The sequence below is a fragment of the Thamnophis sirtalis genome, unplaced genomic scaffold, assembly GCF_051295495.1.
Source record: "Thamnophis sirtalis isolate CommonGarterSnake01/CBP01778 unplaced genomic scaffold, rThaSir2_p1.2 scaffold_1, whole genome shotgun sequence".
Taxonomy (NCBI): Eukaryota; Metazoa; Chordata; class Lepidosauria; order Squamata; family Natricidae; genus Thamnophis; species Thamnophis sirtalis.
The window spans coordinates 60859172-60881493 of NW_028261381.1; the positions used below are offsets into that span (position 1 = coordinate 60859172).

The window sequence follows — 22322 nt, forward strand, 5'->3', positions numbered from 1 at the left end:
AAATTTGATACTAAGGTATCACATTTGTCTGAATCTTATTTCAGTGTTGCAAGTCATGCAAGATAATTTTGTCTAGACAGATCTTTCTTTTCTTTCTTTCTTTCTTTCTTTCTTTCTTTCTTTCTTTCCTTTTCTCCTTCCTTCCTTCCTTCCTTCCTTCCTTCCTTCCTTCCTTCCTGCTTTTTTGCATTAGTAGTCTGCATCTTGCACAAAATTTGGCAGTATATATGTAGAATTCACTGAGATATTCCTTGATCTTTTGGAGACCCCTACACAATTTTCAAAATATGCGCTCTTTTCTCTGTCCTACAGCAGCCATGGCATATTACACTGCTAATAGATCTAATTGCAGTGATGTCAGCCTTCTTTGCCAGTGATTTCAACCAGGAGAAAGATAAAGAAAAGCAAAGGTAAGAAACTTGCAGGATAGAGAGAATAAGAAGGCAAAATAAGTTGTAATACTATTTTCAGCAGAATAAGGGCAGGCAAAATTGAATCCCAGAATAAATGGGTATGGCTGAATAACCGGTGGTTCTATTCTCCTGCTATGTCTTTTTTTCCCCTTAAAAGCAGGGCATAGCAAATAATGTCTCCAAAAAGAAGCCTTTACGCTGCAAGAATTGAAATGGTTAGGAGATGGAGAAAACTGAGTTGCTGTCATGGGGTTTATTAGTATGTTTCAGAGTTTAGCTCTTATGTCTTGAATCATAAACACAAATGGTTTTCCAGTTTGCAGGAATTTTACACATGTGCTAGTCACTTCCTAACTCTGCTGCCCACACTACTGAATCAGCCAACAGATCAAGAAAGCAGGCTGCGAGAACAAAGCCTTGTGGTAAGTATCCATGCCTTATCTGATCTTTTTTTTTTAATTTATCCAGCTGTATTCTGTTGCTGGCACTTTCGTTCTCCTCCTCATTCAGCTTCATCATCTGTTGCCCCAATCCATATGTATGCTGACACACTCATCCCTCAAGGCTCTCCTCAGCTAAGGAATATGGCTTCATCATGTAATGAGAAGCCATTATAGAATTATTGAATTCTGTGTATAGGACAGCTTTTTTTTTAGGTAAGAAAACCTTTACTTTAAATCTGATTTTAAAAGTCCTGCAGAATCAGATATGTTTGATCCAGCAGTTGGTACCAAGGCAGAAAAATAATTGACGGCCCTCTTGTGCTTCTTCTCAGTTTTTGACATTCAGTAGCATAATGTACCTGGACATGGAGTTTCTGAATATCTTCCATGATTAAAAGCCTCCACAAACTTACCCATATGGATTTGTTTGTAAAAACCATACCAAATTATAAAATTTAAGAAAAGGATTTGAAAGCTTGATGTTTTCAAGTCTCGGTTTTCCAGTATGTTTTTCAACATGTGGTATATTGAATCTGAGTCATGTAATATTATTTCCTTAATGTAGGTAATCAGGGAAATGGTTTTAGAGAAGGAATCCAGAGGTCATGAGGAAAACCCCAGTTGTATAACACACATGTGTTAAATCCAGAGCAGCAGGAGAGCATTACAAAGAAAGTCAGAGTAGCCCCCACCCAATCCCTGACTCCCTGAGGTATAAGAGGGAGGGGAAGGGAAAACATGGTAGACTTGCTATTTGCTAAACCTATTATTATAGCCTAGCCCAATAATCTTACTGAAGTGTAGTCATCATATGGAATCGTTTACAGATCTGGTCTATCTTGGGGGGGAAACGGGGGGGGGGGAGACAGTTTAGATTACCTCACAAACGTCTTACTATTCCATTAAGAAAGATCTCAGAAACAGCTGTTGATTTGTTTTCTCTGCTAGCCCAGGAGTTCTTTATCTAGTGACCCTCTAAAATCATTGATTGTTTGGAAACACTGCATTCCCCCCTCACCCATCCACCCCCGGGAATGATACTGATGGTGGTAGAAACAGCCAAGAAGTATGCCATTTTTAACAGCTCCTACCCAAAGTGCTGCATTTAATGCTGTGATTTCTTGCTAGCTTTGAAAAGTGATTGTACCTTTCCTCCCTTTCAGCTGGGTATCTTCATAACATGGGGCCCTTCTCTCCTAGTTTTCCAAGAAATTAGCGCTCTGCAGGTCCTGCATTTCCCCCTCCCTCACCTTCCACCATTCAACCCATTTGGCCCCAAGCAATCTGTCACCTTTGCTAATGGAGCCAGGGAGATCACATTTATCTTACTTCACCAGCACAGCTTCACTGTGTTGGTCTAGGGTATTATTCCTTCTACCCACCTTTAAATCTGCCCCATCTGCATTGTAATATTTGCCCTTTTTCCCTTCCTTTAGTGTTTCACCCATTTATGTGAGAGCATGGATCGCACCTGTCCATCAGTCTCCAACACCTTCTACACCAGCTTGCTTGAAGAGCATCAAACCCTGCTGGATGCATTCTACCTGGGTGCAAGCTTTGAGCACTCAGCTCAGGAAGGTAATGGATGCAATGGCAAAGACACTGGCCTCCTCGTATTTTGAGGATACTACAAACTGGCCATTATGTTTCTCCATGAGAACTTTCTCTTATTCTTGATTGATGGCTGCTTACAAGCACGATGTTTCTCTAATATTCTCACACAATTCTTACAATGTTTTTCTCCTCTGTGCTCTGATCCAATTAGAGAACACATGGAAGATGTGATATTGATGTTCTATATAGTGCAATCAAATTTGTTTGCATTGCTATTTATAAGGAATAGAAATGGATATTAAATTTATAAGCCACTCAGACTCACTTATGTGAGATGGGTATCTATGTAGATTAAGCAAATAAAATATCTTCTCATTGTGAGGTATCTAGTCTTATACTTTATCTTGTTGCCCTGAACTTCACTGAAAATGTCCCAATAAAGCCTGATTCTCCTCAACAATGACCGTTGTAGCTTTTAACATGTTAACTTACCTGTTTAAACTTCATTCCATGTCTTAACATAATTATTTTGAAACAACATACAATTTGTATTTATCAAATAACCCCCCATATATTTTATATTTTTCTAATATTGAATACTGTATTGTTCATTGGTTCTATTTGATCTTGTATTTTAATATTTTGTTGGTTTCTTTGTCTTCAGTTTATTAATCTTGCTAGCTAATCCACCAAGTTCTTTTAATTTTCTCATTGTTGGTGGTCAGACCGAAAAGCAAGAAAGATTCATGGTGATTCATCCAAGCAGATTTCTTTATTGTTCCATACATATAGACAGGATCTTGCCAAACTGACATCTATACTATCTACATATCAAACATATATTGTGAGAACTACTAGAGAGGGGCAGTCTTCACCCTCTTTCACACCAACTATTTGAACAAAGATGCCTCTTTTTCCTCCGGAATGCCTCTCCTCCCTCTTGTGAAATTGGCCCACAACATTCTATCACTCAGGTGTCAAACTCTCAATGTCATGTTGCCGCACGTGGCATTTGGCAACATTTTCCCCATTTGCGCAGCTGGGGCAGGCATGGCCTGCATATGACGCATCTGGCCCACGGGCCACCAGTGTGACACCTTCTATCGCATCATTCAAAGCCAGTGATGGGTTCCGGATCCCATTGCAACCGGTACGGTGCAACGGGGCCCGACATCCCCCACATACACGCACAGCACGTGCATGCGTCCTTACCTCTATGACGCCTCCGCGATGCTCCAACTGCTCGGCGGAGCGTCGCACAGGCGCCGTACGCTCCATGCACATGCGCATGCGTGGAAGCGCAGAAGAGCTCAAATACAGGTAAGGAGTTCAGGTGGGCCCTCCGGAGCACCGTACCAGAACGGTACCCGGTGCTCTTGGCAGGCACCGGTACGTCTGTACCGGAGCGTACCGCCTGCAACCCACCACTGTTCAAAGCCCTTTAAAACATCTTCCAATACCAACACAAATTGTCTACAAAAGCTCTCAACTTGTAAGCCTCTTTTTTAATTTGTACACCTAATATCCTCTCATCTTGCCTTATATCTCTATTCAAAATTTCAAGAGCCAAGATAAACAAAGAAAGGGATAATAGGCAGCTTTATCTTGTTCCCTTTGCCATTGTTAAATCTCCATTTGTGCTTTTTGTGAGGTATAAATTGATTTTACCCTTTTTACAAAATTATCTTTAAAGATCTTATCTTCTAAAACTTCACATAAACAGGCCAATTAAATGATCAAAGCCTTTCTCTGCATCTAAAAAATTAGCACAGCTTGTTTTTATTATGCTGTTCCAAGTATTCTATAATGTCTAATACCGTTCCAATATTATATTTTAATGATCTTTTTAAGTAAAAGTCCAGATTGGTCTTCATGAATAATTTCTTCCATGATGATTTTCAATTTGTCTGCTGAAATCATTGTAAATAACTTATAATTGCTATTCAATAATATTTGTTGCTGGAGTTCAAATCTCATCCTTCATATATTAATGCTATATTTGCCTTTTTCTAAGTTTCTTCCCTATAGTATAGAATTCATAATATTTTGGATGCTTTGTAAAAGTTTATATTCAAAGCATTTGTAACTAAGAACCTGATGACCCATCTGGTCCTGCTACTTTCCCTGATTTAATATTTGGTACATTTTGTTTTTTAAATAATCATCCTTTCATTCCAAGGCAATATCAGGTCCTTTGTACAAGTTAGAGTAACATTGATTTTAAAAAAGTTTTTTTTTTCTGTAGCCACATTGTCCATTGATATAGTATCTCCCTCTTGACATTTCAAAATCCTTTTCTTAATTTACACACTAGTCATTTCACTAGTTTATTTTCAAATTCAAATTAAACTTCTACAGTAACAAATATCTGCATGAACAGTAAGAGAAAGGGAAATCAAGGTGAACTCTACCAAGCAAAAGAATTCCAAATTTTTCAGTAATCATTTTTTGGATTGCTAGAGAATGAGTTTTCTTCATGTACATGAGGCCTAGCAGCATATCGGTACTAGTTTTCTTGCCTCGCTCTTCCATTGTTCTAAATACCAAAGCAGGTAATTATAAAAAGAGTTTATTCTGTATACATGTAATCTTTCTACTGTATTCTTATTCATTACCAGCAGTATTTCCAAAATCAGCTGAGGCAGCACATGAGTGGTATCAATGCTTGCCAGCTGCTTTTACAGAAGCTTTGGCTGCATCCTGTGGCATCCCAGGAGGACACCTCACACATCAAAATGCCAAAAAGCAGGTGTGGATTGACTTTGCATGTATATTTATCAGCCATTAGCAATGTGGTCTATTAAAGCAGCAGAGGTTGGTAATATCATTGGCATCAACTTTAGTGGAAGTGCTGCTTCCTGGCCCTGTGGATCATATTGATATTGGTGGAGAGAAAACTCATTGCTTACAATGCAATTGCTTGGCAGCACTGCAATGGTACGTAGCATTAATAATATTGAGAGCCAATTTGGTCTAGTAGTGTTAGATTAGAATCTAGGAGTCCCAAAATTCTAGTCTCACCTCAGGCATAAAGCCAACTGGATGACTTTCCTCCTGAGAGTAACTTTCTCTCAGCCCTAGGAATGACTAGTGTGTAGAGCTATTATTTTATTTTTAATTTAAAAAATATATATGGTGTTTTTATATTTTTGTAAGCCTCCTTGGGTCGCCACGTGCAAGTAGAGGACAATATAAATTTTCTAAATCAATAAATGATATAAATAAGGAGGCAATGGCAAATCACTTCTGGAAACAGGTTGCCAATGAAACTGCAGGGATGTAATGGAAGAAAAAAAATTAATACTACTAATAGTAATGGTAGCCAAACCAGGCTTACTGAATTAGATCCTTTCTATATCTCTGATCTGAGCTTGTGATGTCTGGGGAGGGACTAATATCTAATCCTGTTGTTTTTGAGATGAAAACAAGTTAAAGCAGCCATAAAGTCCTCCAGAACAGGACTCAGCCTCTAAGTCCAGTTGTCTAATATTGCTGGAAGAGTTGCTCCTGCTGTTTTTATTTTCCCCCTTTTAGCTAGTCAATTGACCAAGGGTTTCTCTTGTGGCTTTCATGCAGATTTCCCAGCAAATAGCTGAAAAGCTCACCAGGAAAGATGACCGACTGCTTCCATGTCTTCTCTCAACCACCGTGTGTCCTACTTCTTCCATGAGTGGGCTAAAGGTAACCTTTTTGAGATGTTTTGGTCTTATTTGCAACTCATTGTGATGTGTATGCCTTTCCCCCTCTTTCAACTGGGGAAAGGAGGGATTAGATTTCAGAGTCCAGTGTTGTTTTGCTTTTCCATCGGTTAGGTCCTGTATGCCTGCTGCCATGTCAATCAGGCTCTGTGCCATCGCATAGCAACTCCAGAATTCCTGAGTTTCCTAATCTGCCACCTGCAGGGCAAGGTATTCATTTTCATCTCATTCTTCAATTAGAAGGAGAGCTGCCTGTTTACAAATACAGATTCAAAGACTGTTCTGTTTTGTGCATGAGGAGAAAAAGCAAGTAACTGCCTTCTGTCCTGTTAGGGTATCAGTCCATATGGCTTAGCATTGCCAACTCTGACTGGCAGTGGTTTTTTTTTTCCAGGAGCCTTTCCCATTGCCTCTTTCATCCGTTAATTGGCAAAACTAAACTTTCCGTATTTTGAGAGTTCATAAACTGACAACCAGAAACAGTCTGGATGAGAAAGTGATGAGGTAAAAAGGATGAGGCAATAGGAGATGACAGGGAAGAAGAATTGAGGCAGCCATGAAATAGTACAGAAGGAATACTAAATGGGCTTCATGCTGACTAGATCTTAGAAAGTTGAAGACTTGGAGGTAGAGTGTTTCAAAACTAAGGTCTGTGTCTTTAAAAGGTCTTGCTGCCTGAAGTTGCAAGAGTCCAGGCTGTTGAAGCCTCACTGAGGCTCATCTCCCTAATGTTGCTCCAGTGCCAGATCCTACCACCGCAGTAAGTACCAGAGCAAAGCTTTTAAAAATGAAACAATGAAAGTTAACAGCAAAATGCCCCAAATTTGGCAACTCGATTTCACGTCTTCTGTTTGCAGTCTTAAATCTCTCCTGCAAAAATGCCAACAGGTAGATGGAATTTTTTTAGTCATATTATGGAATATCTGTAACTCACCAAAAAGTGGGGTGGCTGATTTGTAGCTCTGGCCTTTCAGAGGTTTCCAAGCCAAGTTAGGAAGGGAGTGGGGGCTAGCAGAGGTTTTTCTTAGTGTTGAATCACAGCAAAAAAATGAACAATTCTTATTTCCACCAAGGCATGATCTGTAAATCCTTAAATTCTTCATTTGCCTTGCTTTAAGGGAATATTCTTTCATCACAAGACCATTTACAACAATGAGAAATGTTTGCCATACACTGTAAATTTATTAGTAAACATCCTCTCTAAATATTTGCTAAAATTACGCCAAATTCATTTGTAACTGTTCAAAATAGGGCATCTCTCAGCAGTGAGATCTGCGGAGAGCCTCCTTTTTAAAAGAATTCAATGGGAATTTTGCTGGGAAGATGTTAAAGGTTTTAAAGCAGGGAGGGACCATGTATTTCAATCCCATATCCATTGTATGAGGAAATATTGCTGAAATCAATAGGTTTTATTTCTTTGACTTACAGACCTTTGAGAGTTATTATAACTCTGCAGGGCAAGTGCAAACTTTGGGAATTTAGAATACTCTTTTCTTTCTACCTGAAGTGGCTTCTGATAGCTTTCAGAAGAGAACATTGTGCCACTCATTCTTCCTTCAATAAAAGTTTCACTTGAGGACTTTTTTAAAAATGACATATAAAAGTCTCTTCTTGGGCAATCAAACACAAGTAATTATTGCGTATAGTGAAAGTTAAGTGGGTATAATGAACTTTTAAACAAAGAGCAAAAGTGGAGGCAGAGGATAAATACAGCACTTTTCTCCAAAAGTGATAATTGAGTTCAAATGAAAGTTGGCACTTCTGAGAATTGAAAATATCACATCTTCTATGAATTCCCAGATTTGACTGTCAGGCTTGGAAGTATTTGATTTGTGATGACTATGCTGGTCTGGCATGGAGCATATCTTAAATTTAATCCAAGCTCATCCTCTACCCTAGGTATTACAGGTTTGGGGAATAACTTTGACCTTTGAAGTTTCTGTAATGGAACTTCATTAAATAAGGATTTTCTGGAGTTACTTTGCTGAAGCAGCAGTGATTTCGCTATCATTTCATAGCACCGGAACACAGTGGATTATTTTTTGTCCTTTGCACATAGCCTTGTAAATTGTCTTCTTCTAGAAGTCACATGTTTTGGATTGATCAATTACCAACAGTTGTATGGACTGTACTTCACCAAGTCTCTGAAGTAGGGCGTGGGAGGAGTCACAGCTGGGTATTGTCACGACCCATCTGCCCGGAGACTGAGGTAAATCTTGAGGCCACACCTTACCCCTCCTCTGACTCCCCAGATTAACCTCAGTCTTCGGCCCAGAAAGAGCTAAATACCTGGCTCTCCTTGGCGCGAAATATTTTCTCTTTTTTCCCTTATTCTTTCCAATTTGGCTTTTCCCTTTGGAGTTTTTACCTGAAGAAGTTTTTCTTTTTTTGGCCTTGGACGATCCTCCTCTCGTGCGCTCCGCGAGGCCTGGTACAGGAGCAGTAGCGCTTCTGAAAGGCCTGAGCAGTGGCCTGGCAAAGAAGCTGCAGATCCCAAGCTTGGCGCACACAGCGCGGCTTGAGTGTAGGCTGCTCAAGAGGATCTACAAGCAAGCAGGAAGAGAGCAGAGCACATGATCGGGCTGTGTGGTCGGCAGTCGCCATCTTGAAGTGAGAGAGCGCATGCGTGGAGCGTAACTCTGGTCTCGGGTCGCAGAGACCGCAAGCGCCCACAAACACCGCCAGTCCAAGAGGGAATTGGGCTTGAGCTTCTCCGGAAATCCGGGGAGGGCCCCAGCATCTGGCGATGGGCCGGTCCTGACTCGAGCCATGGATTGGCGGCGTTGGAGAGCAGAGCAGGAGGGAAGCGAGCCTTCAGAAAGCCTGCGGACTGGCTTCTTCAGAGAACGAGAGAGGAGGGGGAGTAAACGTGATGGTGGACAACTTGAGAAGTGCAGGGCTGGGCAGAGCTTCCCCAAGGGGGACAGACTCAGAGGAAGGGACCTCCAGAGGATCCTACCCTGCGGAGAGGGGCAGAGCTGCGGCAGGAAAGTGCACCTCCAAATCGAGGAGAGAGCACTCGAAGAAGGAAGTAAGGGTAACTAGGGCAGCAGGCAAGAGAAATAGGGACACGATCAGTCCTTCCCTGGCCAGATTCCGATCCCCAGTCAGGCCCTCCTCCCCAGGGGATCCTCCCGGCCTAACGACCTCGCCACATGGTTCCCAAAGGCGGGGTAGCTCCCTATCCCCCACTCTATCTCCAGCTCATCCCTCTGAAGCACGAGGGGACCCCTTCAGCCTGCCGAGGCAGTGCTTGGCTCCACAAAGCCCCGATCACAGCATGGATCCAGAGCCTCCAAGGCTATCTCCGGCCTACCCAGAGCTCTCTCAGGTTTCCAGGAGGTCTTAGCAAGAGCCATTGCCCAGGGCATCTCCTTGGGCATGCAACACCAGTTTCAAGGGCCTAGGAACAAGGCAGTCTGTAGGACACCTCAAGGTCATCTAGACCAACCCGGTCCTTCCACCTCCAGAGACCTTAGAGAGAAATCTCCTTCCACGGCTAGTGAGGAGTCGGAGTCAGAGGAGGGGGAGATTAAGGAGGTGGGTTTCTCTGATGAAGGGGAGGCCCCCATCTATCTTGGGCCTATTCCCACCCACTCTCTTTAGCTCCCTGCTGCGTAAAACTAAGGCCACAGCAGACCTGGATGTCCCAGTAACCAATCAGGACACTGCCAAGGCTGGAAAGAGTGGGGGAGCCAAGAAGGGTCCTTTCCACAGACCCCAGGTGGAGAAGGAGGAAATCCCTACCCCAGACCTGTTCGTAGAGGCGCTCAAATCACAATGGGCCCAACCAGGAACCTTTCCAACACCTGGGAGCAATGATCGCAGGTTTTATAACATTAACGCGAACTTTGATCAAGCCTTGCGGGTTCCATCAGTAGACACTCCAGTGGTAAGCCTGGCATCCTCCTCACCGGTGGTGACAGGAAACATTTCCAACTGCCTGAAACCAGAGGACAGGAAGGCGGAAATAATCATGCGCAGGATGTTCTAGGTGGTATCGTGGGCAATCAGGGCTGCCACAGCAGCCTGCTTTTTTAACAGGTCTACCTTACTGTGGCAGAACCCCGGCTTCGGACGTCAGACTCTTGCAGGACATCACAAAGGTGATGGCGGCCACCCAGTTCTCAGCGGATGCCACACTGGATGCAGTCAGATACTCTTCTAGAGCTCTAGCCTCTTCAGTGGCATCCAGGCGTTTGCTGTGGCTGAGTTACTGGCAGGCGGAGTTCCGGACAAAGTGGCATTTAGCAGGCACAGGAGGTCAGCTGTTCAGTCCATCCCTGGACCCCATCGTCGTCGAGGACAAAAACAAGTGGAAGGTCTTTCCGTCCACGTCCAGACGACCAGATCACCGTTCGGCACTGTACCCCAGAAGTCCAGTTTTCGAGCACCAGAACAGGACTTCTAACAGCCAAGGTACTCTGTGCCCAGGTTCCCCAGACAAGGGGACAGACAGTTCTCTAGGGACAGGTTCAGGTTCCAACAACCTAACAAGCGCCCTTTTGAAGGGGAGGCGGTCACCCCTTCCGCAGAAACAAGTGATTCGGGATCGAATCACCCTATCGGGGGCTGCCTTTCCCTATTCGCGGATCGCTGGGTGGACATCACCATGGATGCTTGGGTGTTGCAAACTGTCAGGTTCGGTTTCTACCTGGAATTCCACTCACAACCCACGAATAGATTTAGGGTTTTCTCTTCCTCCAGGAACCCGGCCAAGCACTCTCTCATGCACAAGGTTATCCAGCATCTACTGGAGATCAGAGCGGTAGAGCTGGTACTGGAGGGAGAGAAGAAATCTGGTTTCTATTCAAACCTTTCGTGGTCCCCAAGAGCTCTGGAGGGTGGAGGGCCATCCTGGACCCTAAGTTACTCAACTCCAGGCTGGTCTATCGTAGGTTCAAGATGGCCTCACTAAAGTCTATCCTAGAGGGAATTAGACAGGGCAACTTTCCAGCCTCCATTGATCTCACCGAGGCTTACCATCAGTAGATGGATCAGGCTAGCCATCTCCAAGGCCTACGAGGCAGGGGGATTGCAGGTGCCCGCACACTCCACTAGGAGTGCAACTACTTTGGCGGCCTGGGCCACTCAGGTCCCCATCGAAGACATTTGCAGGGCGGCAGCATGGGCTTCGCCCTCGCCATTCATCAGACACTATAGACTGGACGCCTTTGCCTCCGCGGAGTCGTCCTTTGGGAGGAGAGTCCTCCAGAGAGTGCTGGATACTCGGGGGGACTCAAGCCCCATGGACCCTCCAAGGGACATCTAGCTTTGGTAGGTCCCAGCTGTGACTCCTCCCACACCCCACTTCGGAGACTGTCAGTTGGTCTTACCTGAACTGCATGTCTCAAAGGATGGCGTGGGAGCAGTCACTTCCCGCCTGTAGTGCGCCCCACGCAGGGTGGGCCTGAGAGAGAGTTACTGATCAGTCAGGGACCAGGAAGGAAGTGGGGGAGTTACCCTGTTCCCTTCCTTCTAGAGACGCCTTGACTGGATCATCGGTTAATCTGGAGAGTCAGAGGAGGGGGAGAGGTGTGGCCTCAAGATTTACTTCCGTCTCCGGGCAGATGGGCCGTGACAATACCCAGCTGTGACTGCTCCCACGCCATTTTTCGAGACATGCAGTTCAGGTAAAACCAACTGACATTCTAGATGATTTACAATATATAGACTAAAAACAGCCCAAAACTGAAACATTACAGTCAAACAATGTAATAGTTTTCATTGAAAAGTTGCTGCCTATCTGGTTTCCCCAAAAATAAGACCTCTCCGGATAATGAGCCCAATTGGGCTTTTGAATGCATGTGCTAAAATAAGCCCTCCCCCCAAAATAAGACCTTCCCGAAAATATTGCAACACAGCAGCAGCCATGAGGTGACCACACTTGCCCATCTCCTGCACCTCAAAAATAATAAGGCAACCCTGAAAATAAGGCCAAGTGCTTATTCAGGGGTCAAAAGAAAATAAGACCCTGTCTTATTTTGGGGGAAACACGGTAGTAAAAAGTTTCCTGATTGAATTCATTGTAGAAGGTAAAAGTCTTCATTAATTAAGAAAGTGAGGAGGCAACCTGACTTCTGGAGATATATAATTTCAGGAAGAGAAACTACTACGAGAATGGTATTCTATGGATCTCAGCCATTCTGATCTCTCCTGGGGTAGACCAGTGTTTTTCAACCACTGTGCCGTGGCACACTAGTGTGCCGTGACATAGTGTAAGGTGTGCCGTGGGAAAATTACTTTATATATAGTCAATATAGGCACAGAGTTAAATTTTTTTAACATTTTCTAATGGTGGTGTGCCTCGTGATGTTTTTCATGAAAAAAGTGTGCCTTTGCACACAAAAAGTTGAAAAACACTGGGGTAGACATCCATAGCACCTTTTCTACTGGATAAATGATGGCAAAATGTCTAAGATGACTCCCCACAGGGTGACAGATCATTCACCAACACCCAACCACAATTATTCTCAAAAGCATATCTGGCTGTCACATGATTTTCAGAGGCTGTGGAGGCAGCAGGAGAACGGGACAGCCTTTCCAAAGACAGATTATTCTAAAACTTAATCAAAAAAAAATATCTTCAAGTGATGCTCAACTGATGATTTCATGGTTATGTAAGCTCTGAAGTGATTTGCCAATGCTTTATTCCTTGTACTCTCTTATTTTCTTAATTACTGAGCAAGTGCTTCATCAAGAACATTAGGGTTTTTATATGATTTGTTCTTTTCTTTTAATTATGTTGGTTCAGGTCTGACATTGTGTTAAAAGAGACCATGGAGCTTTTCAACCACAGAGCAACTGCCTCTATTCTAGTGAGTATTTCTTCCACCTGAAACAAAAGAATTTAGAATTTCCTATTTAAATTCACTCACCATATAGAGACAATTCACTTGTTAATTCATTTCTGTTATAGGTATTTACCGGTAATTAAAAGAGAATCCCAAATGCATTGCATTGTAGATGTTAGTTCTTCAGTAAAAGCAGGATGAAAATCAAACAGTTCTTATTCCATACCTTGATGACATTACAACATTTTTTTATATTATGAAAAACACCATGCCTCCTCTTGCACAGCAAGTATATTCCACTGGCCTCTCCAAAATAGATGCTCTAATTAAATACTCTATGGAGAAAAAGAGCGAGAGAGAAGGAGGGAGGGAGACACACACACACACACACACACACACACACACACACACACACACGTGAGTGTATGTATATGTATGTGTTCTTGGGCAAGCAATATCACACAAACAGACACACACACACACACACACACACACAGAGTACTTATTTCTATTTGATGGGAAAAAATTTAAAATTGTTGATAGTTTATCATTTTAGGGACTGTGTATCTGCACTTTAGGAGAAAAAAGAGCAATTATGTAGTTACCAGTTCCATATCCACTTTTTGTCAGAGGACCTTCTGACTGTTCTTACTCAAGATATAAAAATAATTTGGGGAGACTTCCGGATGGAGAAAATGGCAGACTGACACATGTCTGAAATTGCTGAGATAAGGATAGAACTGTGACAGGGATGTGCACTCACTAGAGGCAGGGGAGGCGGGGCCTCACCAGTCTCTTCAGGAAAAGGAAGGAATTTTAAAGATTTTTTCTAAAATAATTAAGGCCAAGCTAGTTGCTACCAGACTTCAACTCACAGTGATTTGGAGTGTACATAGTGTTTAAGTATAGGAGGAGGCTAGAGAACTCGGGGCCTCCTTTGCATAAGGATTTTTTTGCCTTTTAAGGGTTAACCAAGGGTTAAAAAGCAAAAAATTAGTATGCAAATGAGGCCCATAGTTCTCGGGCCTCCTCCTGCAGAGGACACGTGGTGGCTCTAGGAGCCACTATCCTAGCCTGCCTGGCCCTGGAACCTGGCTAGACCGAATCTGGAATTTTGGTGTAGCTGGAAGGTATGTTGGTCAGAGGGTGAGAGAGGGTGAGAGAGAGGGTGAGAGAGAGTTTGCTTGAGAAGAGAGGGAAGGAGCAGACGCAGGGAGGGGAGCCTTGTTTGTTTTGAGAAGAGAGGGGCAATAGTGATTCTGAGAATTACACTGACAATAGTTTTTGGAATATAATGGAAGATTACATTTCCTCTTCTGCTTCTTATAATCATTTTAAGAAGTTCTCCAGCAAGTTCTTTTGCAGTTAAGTGGTTTGCAAATGGATGGAGCTCTGGGAGAAAGCGGCGGGAGCGGAATGCTGTCCTCTATTGCCGGAAAGTCCGGGGAGGGAAGCGGGGCTCGTGGAGACTCGCTCGCAGCCGGCTTCTCTGGAGCGGAGGGGGGGGGCGATAGAAGCAGAGCGGATCCTCTTGCCGCTGCGGGCCTAGCTTGCGGAGTGCCAAAAGGGGAGGGGGCCTCTTGGAACACCCCCCCCACCCCTCTTCGCTGTTTCCTCCTGGGGCTGCTGGGAGACGGAACCAGGGCTGCAAACACCCACACCCACCCCTCTTCGCCTTTCGCCTCCGCGGCTCTCGCTCCAGCCTGCTGCGGGGGGGGGGGGGGGAGCCGCTTTCGTTCTTTTTGCCTCACCAGCCAGAAGCTTCACTGCACGTCACTGAACTGTGATGAGCCAATCCAGGGTGAAGGGAATAATATATAACTTGGGAGGAGGGGACTGGTAATAATTATGTTTGTAATTGTTGCAAAGGAGATTGGAAGTCACTTTTTTGTTCTTCTTTTTCTGCCTTTTACTTTGCTTTAAACTTTTAAAAATATTTTTCACTTTTCTGTTACAGGTAGTTCTTGACTTACAACCACAATTGAGTCCAAAATTTCTGTTGCTAAGTGAGACATCTGTTAAATGAGTTTTGCTCCATTTTACAACCTTTCTTACCACAATTGTTAAGTGAATCACTGCTATTGTTAAGTTAGTAACACATTTGTTAAGCGAAACTAGCTTCCCCACAGCTTTTCAGAAGGTTGCAAAAGGGAAACACACCAGGACACTGCAACTGTCATAAATTTGAGTCAGTTGCCAAGCATTGGAATTTTGATCACATGACCCTGGGGATCCTACATAAGTCATAAGTGTGAAAAATGGCCATTGGTTCACTTTTTTCAGTGTCGTGGTAACTTCAAACGGTCACTAAATGAACTGTTGTAAGTCGAGGAATACCTGTACCTTTTCATATATTTTTCTTTATGTTTCTATAGTTTTTAATCTGGTATAAAATTCCTTTTCGGGACAAATGATCTCTATGTGTCTCTTTTGTCATGCAGAGTGCTGCGGGATTGTTACTGGCCTACCTGATCCAGTATGGTGCTTCTGTGAAACTGAACCCAGAGCAAGCCTTGACAAATATAGCTACTGCACTCGCAGAACCTGCAGAGGTAACTGTCCAACTATATAGAGTTTGGGACATAAAAGACAGACGCCTCTGGTTGTAAATGAATTCACACCAGTATAGAGTAGGGTGAAACCTGTGTTCCTCCAGATATAGTTGAATCATAATTCTTTGCCATCCTCACTATTAGGTGGACCTTCTGAGGTTTCTCATCTGGCAACATCATGAATTGACTGCTCCTGCCATGCGACACAGTGGCCAGTGTGTGATTTAGATATTCTGTGTTAGTCTGTTACACACCTTTCTCCTATCTTTCAGCTGTACCTACCTTCTCCCATGGGAGCTGGCTTCTATGATGGGCTCTTGTTTTTGCTGTTGCATCTATTAAGCCAGGTATGGGTTTCCTTCTCTGTTCCACCAAGGAGCTGCTCTGAATGTTTCAGTGTGTAGAAGTTATCCAAGAAATAATAGAGCTTGCTGCCAAATGGTAATAAGTGAGAATTGACCTACATTATTTCTTTGCTGTGCTGTACCCATTTCCACTGTAAGTGTAGGAGTAGAAAAAAGGCTCCACTTAAATGTTGCCCTTTTTTTACAAAAATATCCTTGGATTGGGAGCAACATCAGAAGACTAAGAGGAAACAGAAAAGAATCTAGAAATGGAAAACACAGTTTGCTGTATGATTACACCAATATATGTGGTATATTTGATAAAGGCGTGTCAGATTTAAGAGGGAACATCTGTGCTCAGCTGGCAGAAGATAGGACCTTCTGCCTTTAGCCTGATGGTTTGAGTCTGGATTCTCTTGGACTAGGGAGATACAGCAACTATGAGAGAATTTGTGGCCTCGGAGCTCTGGAGCATTGTATGGCATCGCTTTGCTATGGTGCTCCACTTGACCACTTGGAAGCCGGTGATGGAAGGTGAGACCCCGAGAGCTGGACAGCAGCCACCAGTACCTGATTGGAACCTACTGTCACCACAAGGTGAGTTAAGGGGCCCTGCATTATAAAGTCAAGTTTGATCTCTTGGGAAACATTTCCTTCTGTCTACATATTAGAAGATAAAATGTGGGATTCTAGTCTATAAGACTGAGGAGAGGCTGTATTACGTCAGGATGTCCTTGCTCTCTTTCCGGATGTTAAATGTGGACATGGGTGCTGCCTTAAGTGAAAAAGGACAGGAAAGCATTGAGTGAATGCATCAGGGATGTTTTCTCTCTCTTGCTGTAGGGACCTTGCTCTTCCTCAGCTTAATCCTCTTCGTCTTTACCCAAGAACCTTACCAGTGCCTTTTCCAGCTGGCCCAACCCAGTAGTGTTATGATGGCAATTCTGAAGAAGCTACTTGAACCTGGCTTCTTGCAACATTTGGCCCAAATGTGAGTAATCAACAATCCAAAGTTTACCTAAAGAACAGACAAAATAGACACAGCAGAGAGTTACACTCGATGGCCTAAATGCTGTTTTCCGATTCTGTAAACACAACCATAAGATGCAATAAAACATTTTGGGGAGAAATGGCATTGTGAAGCAACATGCTTTTCATTCACCCAAACACTACTAACATCACACAAAACAATCATATCTGCACCTAATGTTGGCCTCATTCTTCAGCACTGCTTTTTAAGAAGGATCTGCCAACAGGGACAAATATGGAACGATCTGAGCACCCCACTTCCAGATGTTTTCCTAATGTGATCACTTTTGAGAATATTCTAAGTATATGCAGCATAATTTGTTTTCCCATGAGGTCTCACACTAAAGATTCTAAGTTACTGGATTAAAAAATGAATTCTTAATGTCTTTACCCATTCCAAACTTTCAGCACCTGTACTCATATTCTAATTAATATTCCCCGTGTTCCTTATTATTATATTATCCCAATAGCAGCAAATATGGAACCATCTGAGCACCACACTTCCAGATCCTAAAAATTACAATTTAAATAATGGATGCAGAAACCAAGAATTTGAGATAATTTAGTTTGACATAATGTTTTGTTTGTTCTCAATGAAACATGTATAGGATTTCAGTCTCCTCTAAGTTTATCTTCAGAGGATACTTGGCAATGGATTTTTGGAGTGGTAATCCTCCAATTTTGGAATATCCTCTCAGCAAAGGTAGCATCTTTAGTCCCCGTTGCAACTAGGTGGCAAGATTTAGGAAAACAAAAAATGAGACATTATCCTCTTTATTTCATTTTTTGGATGTGGGGAAAGGCATTTATATTCTTCCGTGGTATTTAATATTTCTGCAGTGATATTGTAAACTTCTTGTTACTGCTTGTACTCTTACCAGGGCATTACTTATTATTCTATATTTTGTTCAGGTTTTGAATGTGTTTACATCAAACGTTGGATTTTCATTGTAAGACACTTTGAGACCTTTTGAACAGGAAGCACTCTAAATAATAAATAAATAATACTTTCTCCCTTGAAAGGCATACCCTAAAATTGAAGAGTGACAAGCCAGGGAAAAGTCGGTGGAACTTGGGAAGTTGCCGCCTCCTAAATCAGACCATTGTTCCATCAGATGCTGTCTGCTGCACCGAATGGATGGTGCCTTTCCCATTCCTGAATGAAAATGTCAGGCCCAGAAGCAGCCCTTTCCTTTTGCATGGAAAGCTCTACTGCTGCACTGCGGCCCTTCCTTAACTGCAGTTACTGCTTTACTGTTAACTTTTTGCATAAACATTTCACTTGCCTTAACATTTTCTGAAGCCACTGATGTTTGTGACTGCAGTTGATGTACTAAATCTGATGGAATTTGATCAACATAATGCCTGACTTGCTGCTCTTTTTCTCCTTATTCCCCAGGCAAGTCCAGGACAGTGATCCCAAACTGGTGCCCACTGTTGTGCTCCAAGTCTGTCGGCTATTCTGTTTCCCGTTTGCTCTGGATGTAGACTCAGAAACTTTAGAATATATCATAGCAAGCCTGAGGGACTCTCAAATCCCCGCCCATTTACTCCAGGTAAAATCTATTCCAGCATTTGCAAGGGAGTGGGGGATGTCAGGGGGAATAGCCTTGTAGCTCCCTATCTGTGCCCTGACTGCTCTTTTTCCTGTGTTTCATCCTGCTCCCTGGCGCTTGCGAAGAGGCCTAGATAATCATAGAGAAGTTGTAAGATAGAAATTCCAACCTTTGGAAAACATAGATGGATTCTGATTTCGCTATGTTGTTTTGCATAAGAATATCCATCCATTCCTGGATTCCTTCCTCTGCTCTTTCTTAGGTCTCCATTCAACATCTTCCCATCTCGGAGACTGAGTTGCCTTTGAGCCTTTTGTGCCGCTTGGTATTGAGTGATGAGGGAATCATTGGCCAAGTGGTAGAAATAGCCACCTCAGAACAAGCCATTGTTTTCTTGTTGGCCATTTTGCTTTCAGATCAGGTAGCTATTACCGCAGACCTGCTCTCCCTGCTCACTCACATAGCCCGGGCCAGTCCAGCTCACTTGCCTTTCCTTCAGAGGCTCCTGATTGACCCCGATTCAGCTTCTCAGCTGTTGGACCATGTGCTTCACCACCGGGATTGCCTGATCCGAGCCAGAGCTTGTAGCCTTGTAGGCAACCTATTACGACATGGACAAGGATTTCCTCAGACACTGTGGCACAAGGTTGGGCTGCAGGAACTTTTGGTGGGTTGTCTTTCAGATGAAGATGAGCACGTGCGTTGCTCAGCCAGCTTTGCCGTTGGTAATGCAGCCTACCAGGCTGGTCCTGTAATGCAGGGTTTTAACAAAGCTGTGCCTTGGCTTGTTCGGCTCCTGAGAGATTCTCAGGCAAGGACACGTTGCAATGCTGCTTCAGCACTGGGCAACTTGGGACGACAGTCTGTGGAGGTGGGAGATTTGCTGATCCAGAGCCGAGCACCTGAACTTCTATTGGATACGGCCTGCCATGACTCCCATCCTGCTGTGCAAGAGGCAGCACTCTTTGCTTTACGCTCCATTGGTCAGCAGTCCAAGATTCACCAGGTACAAAGTCTGTAAGTTTGAAGGGTGATGATGGATGAGTGTGAACTCTGGTCCACTGAGGAAAGGATTGGAGACTGGCAGTACTTCAATGCACCATAGAAGTTTTCTTCTCAAACTTTATGTGCTAGTTAAGAATTAAAATATCATGCATTAGATCCAGAAAGGGTATTGTATTAGACAGTTCTTTTTAGTGTTAAAGAATGCCATTCTAAATACTGGCACCCAATGCTATTGGAAAATGAAAAGTCCAGAATATTTATTTAATCTCATTTTGCCTCCTGATTTCTATTAATGTAAGACTAGCTCTCTCTACCCTCTCTCTCAGTTAACTTACTAAGCAGCCATCAGTAAGCCTTCTTCTTTTTTGTACAACAATCACATGTGATTGGGAATGTAAAATTAATTTTATGTTAGCTAAGCGTAGGAGTTTAGTCCTAGTATGAAGTGTTAATGTATTTTGATAAGATATTTGTTTTGTAAAGAATTCCTGTCTCACAAATGTTTTGTTAATGAGGTACAATGGATTTTTATGTAAGGATATATGATCTAACTTTTCTGGCTGCTAATTTGGGGAGGGAATAAAAGAGGCTATTTGGAAAAATAGAATCCTTGGTATTCCCTTAGTTTGGTTGTTTGCTTACATATGTCTCATTACCCATCTAGGTAATTTCATCAGTGTTGGTGAATGTGGGGGTTGTTCCCTGTTTATGTAGAGTAGCTTGCCCTGCCAGTGTTGGTTGGGGTGATATTTTTTTTTTACTTAGTAATTTCTAGATTAGGGTATTCTTTTCTGCTTAACTGTTTGTCTGATATTAATCCTGTTTATCTGGATTTTGGCTGTTGATAAGGATGTATTCTGGTATTTTTGTTTCTGTCTTAGTTTTGTTGTATTTTGAATGATGACTGAATGTGGTCTATCTGTATGCGTCTATTGATGCTTGATTTGTCTGAATGCCAAGCTTCCAGGAATTCCAAGCTTTTATGGATTTAGTTTGTTCTAGGCTGCTCTGTTTACCAGTTGAAACTATGGTTGAGTCTGTCCATGTGTTATGAGATTAAGGAGTCTTCCCACAGACTGCTGGTTGGGGTACCTGCGTTCCCTCTGCTTATCTTCTCTGCCTGTATGTCCGACATGGCAGCTGCTACACCCTTACATTCCACACTGTAGATGACTCCTGTTTTTTTCTTCTTCTTGGCCTAGTGAGTCTTTTTGATTTATTTAATATGTTTTGGAGGACTTGAGTAGGTTTATGTGCTACAATGATGCCATGTGGTTGTAATAGTTGGTTGTTTCTAAGATGCTTGATGGTAGTGTTATTGTTTTCATAGCTTGTATTGCTATTGAGTGGTCAAACACTTTTTGATTTAAGTTGCATGGGTATTCATTTTGTTAGATGTTGTTACATAGGCATTGTTTACTCTTTCTGGTGTTTTGTGTTGCTGCACTCTTCTGAATAATGTTTTTACATAGCTTTACTTGCGGGAGGTTGGATTGTTACTTTGACAACACAGTACTTATTTTATGCAGATTGTTTTTTGATAGAGAGTTGCATTTCAAATTTGCCATTGTTTCCTTTGCTGATGAGCAAATTCAGGAAGGATAGTGTGAGTTTTTTTTCTTCCCTTGTGAATTTTATTCCTTTTAAAATGGAGAATATTTTTTAAAAGAATGGATTTGTGAAAATACAGCCCTAGATATCTAAATAACTATTAGTTTCCTTTCTAGGTACTGCTGTCACTCCAAGCAACTGAAAAACTGGAAGCACTTTCCATTCATGGATCTCAGGCTTCTATGAATAGTAGTCCTCGGCCCACATCAAGGCACTGTAAGAAACTGATACATCTCCTACAGGCTACACACATTGTATAAGATCTGAGGAACAGATACAACTGTCCGCTTTTTTGTAATATTTTAGGTGTGGGGACTATAAAGTAGTAAACTCCATTGTAAGTACTTTTTGAAATAGATTTTAATGGAATATCATTTGATTCTTGCCTTACTGAGATTAGAAACAGCCATCCCAAATCTTCCTACAAATTGTTTTTTTTTTAAATCCAACACTATATAAACTGCCTTCTGTAATGACAAGTCTATGCATATACTAATTCTTTTCTATTGCGAAGAAGCTATGCTGTACTGTTGTCCAACGTCTTGACAGCCATTCATGAAGTTGGTTCTTGTGACAGTTTTCTTTGGAATGCTAATGGTAGACATCGACCAACATCCAACTGTCTCTGCTGAAAAGAAGAAAAGATGTTAGTAGCATTGCTGGCTAAAATGTTCATTTTCTTTTAGTTTTGCAGAATAACACAGGATAGAAGCTGTAAGACATTTTTTTAAAAATCTTGAATAGGAATAGAATTTTTACTTGAACTGACTGATCAATTTTGATCCAGCTCATGAAGGCTGGATCCCATTTTTATTTATTGAGAACTGTTCTAGAATACTTCCCTGGCTAATCTCCTGTCTTTATTATCAATATTAAGTCTTTGTAATAAAAGCTGGTGCTGATATTTGGTGTTCTTGGTGCTGATATTTGGTGTTCTATTAGAAAACTGTAAAAGATACTTCCGATTTTGAAAAGTGAGGGCACGCTTGTCCTGTGCCTTAAGTATTGAAGGATTATGATAGAAAGACTATTAGTGTATTTTTCTAAATAGAAGAGAGAACAGATTGAAACAATACCGAGAGCAGAGACTTTCTTGAACTGAACACTACCATCTAAATTTTAATGTTCTCATGCACTTCTCTTCTATTTCCTATTTGAAAATTATACTTTTACCAAAGATCTTCAGGATGGTACAAGAATTCTATTTTTCTTATCATTGTAAAGAAGCATAGAGCACTTGTCAACTATTTTTATAAGCTTAGTAACCTTCAAGACACTTAAGAGGTCCTTAATACATCTCTCTGTGTGGTGAAATAAAAGGAC

At 42.3% G+C, this 22322-nt stretch overlaps 1 protein-coding gene across 4 annotated transcripts in view; it reads left to right on the forward strand.

Annotated features, from left to right (window-relative positions):
* The window catches only part of STK36 (serine/threonine kinase 36), a 31272-nt gene extending 9369 nt beyond the window's left edge, over positions 1-21903 (forward strand). For 2 of the 4 annotated variants that reach the window (XM_087712905.1, XM_087712924.1), the window contains 15 exons: positions 313-410; positions 730-835; positions 2293-2434; positions 5029-5159; positions 5987-6091; positions 6223-6318; positions 6774-6868; positions 12863-12926; positions 15344-15454; positions 15727-15801; positions 16224-16395; positions 16642-16789; positions 18227-18383; positions 18646-19389; positions 21116-21903. In XM_087712905.1, the coding sequence (XP_087569031.1) occupies positions 313-410; positions 730-835; positions 2293-2434; positions 5029-5159; positions 5987-6091; positions 6223-6318; positions 6774-6868; positions 12863-12926; positions 15344-15454; positions 15727-15801; positions 16224-16395; positions 16642-16789; positions 18227-18383; positions 18646-19389; positions 21116-21259 (2388 nt within the window). In that variant the 3' untranslated portion in view covers positions 21260-21903. Of the gene's footprint in view, positions 1-312; positions 411-729; positions 836-2292; positions 2435-5028; positions 5160-5986; positions 6092-6222; positions 6319-6773; positions 6869-12862; positions 12927-15343; positions 15455-15726; positions 15802-16223; positions 16396-16641; positions 16790-18226; positions 18384-18645; positions 19401-21115 lie in introns of all 4 variants that reach the window. The other 2 variants (XM_087712916.1, XM_087712913.1) reach the window with 2 other exon arrangements.
* Positions 21904-22322: the final 419 nt, after the last annotated feature.